The 10,352-nt window shown below is 35.4% G+C and overlaps 1 protein-coding gene across 1 annotated transcript in view; it reads left to right on the top strand.

The window, feature by feature from the left end:
• The window catches only part of MAD1L1 (mitotic arrest deficient 1 like 1), a 1,632,937-nt gene extending 1,622,807 nt beyond the window's left edge, over window positions 1-10,130 (top strand). Inside the window, exon 18 of the mRNA XM_053695314.1 lies at window positions 9,314-10,130. Coding sequence (XP_053551289.1) covers window positions 9,314-9,472 — 159 coding nt within the window. The 3' untranslated portion in view covers window positions 9,473-10,130. The remainder of the gene's footprint in view (window positions 1-9,313) is intronic.
• The last annotated feature ends 222 nt before the right edge of the window (window positions 10,131-10,352 follow it).

Below are 10,352 nucleotides of genomic sequence, written 5' to 3' on the forward strand. Positions count from 1 at the left end.
TGATAAAAGTAAATTGAAAGTTGTTTCAAATTACATTCCCTATTTGAATCATGAAAGTTTATTTTGGACTTGACGGTCCCTTTATGTAACTCTGACAAAAACTTTCCAATTTACTTCTAATATCTTTCTTGTTAACCTTTGTTGAAAAGCAGGATGGTAAATTCAGGAGTGTGCATGTGTCTGCATTACTAGATGGCAGCAGTTTTGCAACAATGTTATACATTAGCAAGAGCAATATTTCCTGTCATATAGTGCTCCAGACAGGTGCACGCTGCTTATATAGATATCTCTTTAACAAAGAATAATAAGAGAAGGAAACAGATTTGATAATAGAAGAAAAATGTGAAACTTTTTTTAAAATGGTATACTCTATCTAAATCATGAGAGAAAATGTTTGAATTTCTTATTCCTTTAAAGGGATCACTGCAAAAAGAAAATGCTTTCATATGTTACAGCATTTTATTATTGCACTACAGCTTGCATATAACTGTGTGTTTAACCCTTGCAAATGGATTAAACACATAGTTGAAGTCAGCTCTAGAGCAGCAATGCACTACTGGGACCTAGCTGAAGACATCTGGTGAGCCAATGAGAGAACAAAGTAAATATAACAGATGCGTATTCATAGTGTCTTAAAATAGCATGTTTTATCAGAATGATAAAAGTTTAATTTTGACTTTTTATGTCCCTTTGCCACAGCCTGGGTGCCCTATGTGATCAATAGAGCACAGAGAGTTTATAGAACACTAGTGTTTAAGATCGTGCTTGAATAAGAACAGCAAAATGTTTGTCACATATTTATATTTGGCTTTGAGTGACATCACTTCCCTGAATACAAATATGTGTTTTTTTTACCTATATTTGCACTGTACACCGTGTTCTCCACAGAACATTTGCCAGCTATGTGGCATTATAGTAGCTGGGTGTGGGCAGTGTAATATTTTATATTATTATATCATTTTCTGCAATCCAAAGCACAAATTAATTGTACAATTTAATATAAATGTATTTAATGATAATTTGCACAATAAATAATGAGCATTTTTAATATTAGCTAACATTTAAGCCGGGTGGTCAGTAAAATCAGCCGGGGTGGTGAACCCGCTAAAAAGATCCTGGTTGTCCTGTCTATGAAGTTATTTCATTGTGCTGAGAGCACGGTTTATAAATGCTGCAGAGGTACTTAAAAGTATACAAAAATACAGAGAGTTATACAGTATATAAAATGTTAGTCGGAGTACCGCTAACCATCACATAACAGGCACATGGTCTACTTAAGGTGTGTTGGATTTTTAAGTTGATACTATGTATTATAAAGAACAGTGGTGGCTAATAGATATGTGCATTCGGAGGTTTCATTCTCCCCAGAATTTTAAAGATGACGCTCTGCTATATTCGTTGCCGCATTTATTCTTGTGCAACAGCAATGCACTAAAATCTGTGCAAATCAAGATTTAGTGCATTGCTGTTGCACAAGAATAAATGTGGGAACAAAAATAATGCAACCGCCTTCCACATTCGGAGGTGACCGAAACCTCAGAATGCACGTGTCTAGGGGCTAACTTCCTAACATGGGGGCCGCAGACCTATACTTTAAAAGCTTTGAGGGCCGCAAATAAATGTATGGCTATTAAACACGCATTACTATTTCCTAAATATAAGCGAACAGATTTAGATAAGGTTACAGTGTACCCTCTGTCTACTTATCTCCCCTCCAGAGGGTTGTTGCCATCTCAATATATATGTGTAGTTTTGCTTTTTCCTGGTGCCACAAAACCTATGGCACATATTTTTAGTTCTGCTTTTCCCGTGAGCCGCATATCACCCTAAGGCCGCCACCTGGACATTTCTGATATAAAATAATGGTTAGAGATGTGTAAACATTTTGAATATGTTTGGTGAAAGTATTAACTAGAAGGTCCATCTAGTCTTTCTATATTTCTGTGTCAAGTGTAGAGGTTCCTTTGCAGGGACGTGCGCTCATAGGAGGCAGAGGAGGCTGTGCCTACCCTGCCATATGTGGCCAAATCTTCATAAAATTTTAATTAAAACATTGACCATTCCCCCCCCCCCCATGTAATGCTATGAAGAGGCAGGTACAGGAACGCTTCTCTCCATTGCAGTACATGGGTCAAAGGAAAAGCTGTGCTGCAGCGCCACCTGTGTTCTGTCAATATATTAGCAGCAACAATTGGGACCAATAGGAGGCACCCCTCTTAATGCCTCCTAGCAAGTGAAGGATATATAGATTAATCAGAAGGAGGATGCTGTGAGCAGGGTCATGTGACACAACTGGAAGCTGAGGCAACCTAAGAACAGATGACACCAAGCAGAAGAGTAAAGTAGTATTCTACATCTCTTGTGATTCACAAATTGTGTTCAGATACAGCTCATTAACAGGGGGGGGCAGTAAGTTAGCATAACCCAATACTGACAGGAAGTCAAAGGGTCAATTCAAATTTAAATCCATCATTTAAAACCCAGAGTTTGAAGTTAAGTGTGCAGTGTCCACATTATTTAAATTAAAGTTTTTGACATTGAATATTGCTAAGCCTCACTTTTTCATGGTTATTTGATTTAATTAGGTACAAACTCCATATATGTTATGTCTGTTCCGTCAGAGGATGCAGTATCTTTATTTTTCACTGTGTCTCCATTTATTTAAAGACTGCTGATAACTTGTAATCCACAAATCATGTGTTTTTAATATGTGCTGCTATTTATTTATATTAAAAGGAGATAATGAGTCATTTAAAAAATATATGTAATTATTGCAGTTAAATATTTTTAGAAATAATACCACTGTAAAGTAACTGGTTAAACACATAGTCAAAGGGAGACATTTAAAATTAAACTTTCATGAGTGAGGTAGAGCATGCTATTTTAATAGACTTTTCTAGTTATTTAAATTTTGAAAATTAGCATTAACTGTTACTGGCCCCATGTCAGCAAATCAAATTAGTTTTTGAAAGGAACATGAAAGTCATAATTAAATTTCCATCATTCAGATAGAAATTGCACACAAAAAATAAATAAATAAACTTTCTATTTTACTTTTATTATTATTATGTACTTCATTTTTTTGGTATCCTTTGTTGAAGAGCATACATAAGTGGGATGTGCACGTGCGTTTCTTGAGCACCATATTGCAGCAGCTGTGTTGGCAGTATTGATAACTTCTCCTTTGTGTAAAATTTGTATGGTAAATTATTTCTATTTTTAAAATACAGTAGTGAGTAGAGAAGAGATTGTGTATCATTCTAATTGCTTAGTAACTGGCACTGTGCCATAGAATTGTGTGAGTATGTATGTGAGCAGAGTGTGTGTAGGTGTCAGTGAGCAGAGTATGCATGCTTTATTCTCCAGGTAATCAATACATTTCCAATGAGCTGGTGCTTTAGTGCAGTATTTCTCAACCATGGTCCTCAAGTACCCCCAACAGGCCAGGTTTTTTATTATAGCTGAATCAGTGCACAGGTGAAGTAATCAGCTGATCAGTAACTCAGTGGTTACTAACTTGCTCTCACCCATCAGCTGATTATTTCACCTGTGCACTGGCTCAGCTATCATTTAAACCTGCCCTGTTGGGGGTACCTGCAGCCCTCTGTATATGTGTTTCTCTGCCGTATAATATCTAGTGCCTCACCAGCCTCTGACCTCACTGCACGTCACTGTTCCTTTGGATCATTTTATAGATCTCCCATGTATTACTCTATTGGAACCAACTGTTCCCAAACATCTGCTCTTTCCTGTTGATCCTATTGATTTAGCAGGTTATGAGGAGATACGGTCAGCAAAATAATACTATAAAACATTTGTATTTTCAAACTTTATTTAAAAAGTTTGATCCAGCCTCTATTTTCCGGGAGCATTTACGGACATAAAAATATCAATCAAGTTTAATGTCATTTAAGTTTTTTGTCTGCATTTGGTCAACATCACTTTTTTCATTTCGATTATTGGTTCTCTTTAGTTGGATAACAATTATAGTAGCTTCCATTTCCTCCGTAGCGCAGAAAATTGGCAGAACTTAAATTATAAACCTTTTGTGTTTATTGCATTCCTAGGGAGCTCCGAGTCCTCCAGGCATTCAGCCAGAATTGTGCCAATTTCCTAACGGATGATTTTGTATTTAACTTGTTTCCCGTGATATAATATGCAAGAGGATGTGAGCGGATTTTTAATATGTCATCAAATGATCTTCTTTTCCTTTCTCATTAGATCTTAATTTATAACGAACAGCTCCTCCTTCATTTTCTTTCCATAAACTCCTTTCCCTTTTCTTATTTGAGTTATGTGTTTGTTGTTGACGTTCCACATGTTTCCTCTGTAGTCAGACTAATAGAGCAGTATTTATCTTATCTTTGATCTTGATGAACAATTGCCCTTATGCTAATTATTTTTTTTTGCTTTTCAATTCATTGTGTATCACGCCAACATTCTGTTTGTTTCTAGTTTAACATCAATCTATATATCTGTGTAACATTTCTGTGTGACCTTGTTGAAAACAAAGTATCATTAGAAGATTTGATAATATATTCATTCAATGGGGAAAAATGGTTAAATCTGAGTTCAACAATAGATGTCTGAAAGACAGTCTTATATTGTTCGCCTGGTGATTACTGTTATACTCCCACACATTATGATCTGTGACACTTTTGTAATGAGCATTTTTTTTCGCTAAGAAAACACACAGTAAAGGGAAAAAATAATTCCAATTCTAAGTCATTCTAGTATTAACACAAAATGCTTCAAGTAAAAGCTATCGCTGTTTCAGTAATAGATTGTATTGTGTATGCGAAACACAGGCATACATCCGTATGCCACGTGCACCTGCATCCAGTGCTTGCCTAGAGTGCTGAATCAGCAAAGAAGCGTTATGCCTCATCGTTACCTGAGGGGGCGTAATCTCTTCATACAAGTGCTCCATAGGCTGTCACAGTGAAAGCTTTGGCTGAAACAGAGGTGATTTTTAATAGAAATACATTTTTTTGTTGATGCACGTGCACTGCAAAAGTCTTACTGAAGTAAAATATTTCAAATTTGACAATACCCGTTTGTTTAAAAAAAAAAATGCTTTGAATAAATGATAGCATATTACTGTACTGTTACCTCTGATGAACTCTGCTACCCAGCATACTCAGGTAAGCTATGTGCTTGTGCATCCGTGGAATTCTAGCAGGTAAGCTATGTGCTTGTGCATCCGTGGAATTCTAGCACTTGCATACATTAGAACCGCTACCCAAACTGCCCCCTTAATTCCATAAACTTACTCCCACTCACAAGTTAAAAGCGTAACATTTAATTAAACATTTATTCAAATTTTAAATGAAAATGTTTGTTTAAAGCAGTGTTTCCCAAACACAGTCCTCGGAACCTTAAAGAGACAGTCTAGTCAAAATGTAACTTTCATAATTCAGAAATAGAGCACACAATTTTAAACAACTTTCCAATTCACTTCCGTTATCTAAATGTGCAACCTTTTTATAGGCTAACTCTCTGAGGTGCCCGCTCCTTCTGAGCATGTGCAAGATTCAAAGGATATACATATGTTTATTTTCTGATTGGCTGATGCCAGTCACATGATGCATCAGGAAGGAAAAGGTAACTAACTTTGAAATGTGTCAGGACAACATATACTCATCATGTGAAAATTCAAACTAAGTGTTTTTACATTGACTATTTATTATGAATTTATTGATTATGCTATTCTACTGGGTTTAGTGGTCCTTTAACCCATTGTTTATCAACCACAGGTCCTCAAGTACCCCCAACAGGCCAGGTTTTCATTATAGCTGAACTAGTGCACAGGTGAAATAATCAGCTGATGGGTGAGAGTAGGTTAGTAACCATGGTTACTGATCACCTGTGCTCTAGTTCAGCTATAATGAAAACATGGCCTGTTGGGGTTACTTGAGGGCCGCAGTTGAGAAACACTGCTTTAACAGGCTAGATATTCATTATAGCTGAACTAGAGCATAGGTGAAGTAATCAGCTGATCAGTTACCATGGTTACTAACCTGCTCTCAAGCATCAGCTGATTATTTCACCTGTGGTCTAGTTAAGATATAATGAAACTCTGGCCTGTTAAGAGCCCTGCGAGTTGGGAAACGCTGGTTTAAAGGGATATTAAACTGCTCATTCTGTAAAAACAAATATGTTATATCAAAGTAAACCTAAAAAGAAACGGATTGTGTAAAAAACAGCAAACAACTTACTTGTTTACTTGAATAATGAGCACTTAGAAACTCTGTGTAGCCCTGTTCCCAGTGCGATATGGGAACTGACATCTTTCAAAATAAGGTTACATTCTGACTGATCTAGGCATGAGCAAGTCTTGACCCACTGTTATCTAGTCTATTCACTTAAAGGGACAGTCTAGGCCAAAATAAACTTTCATGATTCAGATAGAGCATGTAATTTTAAACAATTTTCCAATTTACTTTTATCACCAATTTTATTTATATTTACTTTTATCACCAATTTTGCTTTGTTCTCTTAGTATTCTTAGGTTCATATGCTAATTTCTTAGACCTTGAAGACCACCTCTTTTCAGAATGCATTTTAACAGTTTTTCACCAGAGGGTGTTAGTTCACATATTTCATATAGATAACACTGTGCTCGTGCACGTGAAGTTATCTGGGAGCAGGCACTGATTGGCTAAACTGCAAGTCTGTCAAAGGAACTGAAATAAAGGGGCAGTTTGCAGAGGCTTAGATACAAGATAATCACAGAGGTTAAAAGTATATTATTATAACTGTGTTGGTTATGCAAAACTGGGGAATGGGTAATAAAGGGATTATCTATCTTTTAAAACAATAAAAATTCTGGTGTAGACTGTCCCTTTAATAGTAACCAGCCTAGACGTTTAATGACATCAGGCTATGATAAACCTTCCTGCAGATGCCCCTCCTCCTTGTAGGGCTGTGACAGGAAGTAAAGGACACTGCACAAATGTAGGGGGAAAAGATGAATAATACATATTCCAATTATTTCTATTAAGTATAAGACACAGCTTAGTGTTTTTATTTATTACAACAATGAAACAGACTGTTTAACATCTCTTTAAAGGGACATGAAACCCATTTTTTTCTTTTATTATTGAGATAAAACATACAATTTTAAACAGTTTTCCATTTAACTTTGATCTAATTTGCTTTATTTGCTTGTTATCCTTTGTTGAAAATATACTTAGGTAGTCTCAGGAGCAGCAATGCACTACTGGGACAGAGCTGCAGATTGTTGGCTGCACATAAATATGCCTCTTGCCATTGGCTCACACAATGTATTCAGCTGGTTCCCAGTAGTGCACTGCTGCTCCTTTTACAAAGGATACCAAAAGAATGAAGCTATTTTTATAATAGAAGTAATTTGGAAAGTTGTTAATAATTCCATGCTCTTTTGGAATTATCAAAAATCTTGTGATACCAGCTTTTTAAAGTTCATTGTCAGTCACTGTGGAAGAGTTTTACATATTATATTTAGTGAATAAAAAAGTGAAAAATAATATATACAAGTCACAGTAAAACAAATAAAAAATAAACAATGTGATAAAAGTATATGTACAACTATAAAGTCCCAAATCCTGATGTCTTCTCCGTGTTGTTTGTTCTCAAAAATAAAAGGGCGAAAAAAAGAATAGTTTAGTACTGTCACAATCTTTTCCAGAATAATAGAAGAGAGACAAATTTGTACTCCCATGAACCAGAGCCTAACCAGCTCTGTATAATAGGCTTGGCGTATGATTACCGTCTCATACGTAGCCACCCCTTAGCAAGTTTAATGGAGACTGTATCATAGCTAGAAGGTTATCCTGAGAATTGGGCATATGGTGTATTTAAAGGGAAATGAAACCCAAAATGTTTCTTTCATTGTTCAGATAGAGAACATAATTTTAAACAACATTCTAATTTACTTCTATTATTTAATTTGCTTAATTTTTCACATATCCTTTGTTGAAGAAATAGCAATGCCATGGGTAAGCCATTCACAAGAGGCATCTATGTGCAGCCACCAATCCGCAGCTGCTCAGCCTATTTAGATGTTCAACAAAGGATATTAAGAGAATGAAGCAAATTAGATAATAGAAGTACATAGGAAATGTGGTTAAAATAGTATGCTCTTTCTAAATCACAAAAGGAAAAAAAATGGGTTTTTATGTCCCTATAAGTCCTTTGTTGATTTGATTGTTTTTAAACATTTTATTACATATTTTAAAATAAATATGAGATTCACATTTTTGGTCCTGGTTGTGAATGCAACTTGCTAAGGGGTGCGTATGAGCTGATAATCACACGACAAGCCTATTTGCATGCACTATACCAGTGCTTTTTGTAAAAAAAAAAAAAAATGTGCCGATACTCACTGATTATTGATTGATATATTGTGCTCAATAACTTTGAGAAAAGCAAAGAGACAACGTTATTTGCAATGTCTGATGTATTTTGTGAAAACTAGAGTATTTACATGATGATTACAGATATTAGCTGTTATGAGATGGCAAAGGTGGTGTTAGTACCGTTGAGTACCCCACATAAAATGCCCTGACGTTAATATATATTTTAATAAATATATAATTTATATTAAACAGTATTGTTTTGAGCACGGTCTAGTCTATTATTTTCATGTGTGTATATCTATCAATTGTATCTATCTATCCAATACACCTATCTTTATCTATATATATCGAGTGAGAGATCACCCTTTCACTAAAAGGGATTTTCATAACATTTTTAAAGGGACACTAAACACCTAAGCACCTCCCTCTAATCAAAGGTGTCACCATTTTGGAACCTAAGTTACACTGCAGGTATCTGAAGCAGAGGAAGATAGATTTCAACATGGCAGCACCCATGAGTAGAAGGAGGCGGGGAATAACCTCAATACTATGCTTATGCATTTATTCTTTATTGTCCCTTTAAGGCCACAACCATGAATTTGTTTCCATTCTCTGAATGATGTTTTCTTCTTAGACTTTGTTACTTTTCCCATGCCCTATATATTAAATCTAAAAGGCAAAATGTTATTTCACCAGTATACATTTATAAGTGGCTCACTCTCATTGTTTTAGCAATTTGCAGGGATTTGCGCACAGAATTACATAGCAGACGGGTTTTTATGGTTGTGTAAGCTGTGTTGATGTCATCAAGTAATACTAGAGCCAGGGTATATAGGATTCCTCTGAGACACCATTATTCTACCTTGTAGAGAAACTGACAGACGTTGAATGACTTGGCTTCAGAGAACTCAATTTATTCTGCTCATCAAGAAATCAGTTTAAGGCTTTTTTTTCCTTTTTTTTTTTTTCCGCAGACCTCCAGCTCCTCCGGTGGGAAGATGCAACTGCTGGAGACGGAATTCTCACTGACCCTGCGTGACTTAATTGATCTACACCTTCATCACCAGCACAGCATCCCAGCATTCCTTAGTGCCGTCACCCTTGACCTCTTCAGTCGCCAGACATTTGCCTAGGGGTTACCTGCTCAAATCATCTGTGCCTTGCCATCTTCTTAAAGGGATAACAACCTGTAGAACTACAGTTAGTTCTAATGAAGAATATGTTTGGAAAATGAATTTACGGATTTGCTTTGAATAAATTAGGATTAAATCTTATTCCAGTTGTAAACATAGCAATGCTGATTAGAGGATTTTAATCTTAATTTATTTTGCACCAGATCTTGTGTGAATTTTGCTGAATTATGCCTGGTGTAGTAAACAGAAGACCTTTATATTCAAAGTAAAATAATGTGATTTAACTGGAGAACACACACAGCCAAATGTAACTGCTATCAAAACTTTTTCTTAAAATATTATACAAAATATTATTATTTTTCTTGAAAGAACTATAATAATTTTGTGTCCCTTAAAGATGGCATTTCCAAAACCTCAGGTTATAGTAAAGTTACAACGTTTTGTAGTATATAGTGCGATTGTGATTACCACTTAAAAAAAATAAAATTGTTAAGGTTGGGATATTAAGAAAAGTTACTTTTTTATGTGCAGAGAAATGTAAATGTCGAACATACTGTTGTCAACCTACCAAATATGTTAAAAAAAAATATTTACTACAAATAAAATGAATTTCTGGTGTGCAAGTAATACATTTTAATTAAAGAATTTTCCGTATAAATTGGTGTGTATCATTAAGAAATATTGATAGTTTAAAATATTTCCTAAAAGAAGATTTGTCTTATTGCAAGAATATGGCCTAAAAATAAATGGTGTGTAGCAGATTTTTCACTGTACAGTCAATAGCAATGGTATCAAGCCACATCAAACGCAACTGAGACTTAAAGGGACACTAAACCCAAATGTTTTCTTTCATGATTCAGATAGAACATGCAATTTTAAG

Source organism: Bombina bombina, chromosome 11, assembly GCF_027579735.1.
Source record: "Bombina bombina isolate aBomBom1 chromosome 11, aBomBom1.pri, whole genome shotgun sequence".
NCBI classification, from domain to species: domain Eukaryota; kingdom Metazoa; phylum Chordata; class Amphibia; order Anura; family Bombinatoridae; genus Bombina; species Bombina bombina.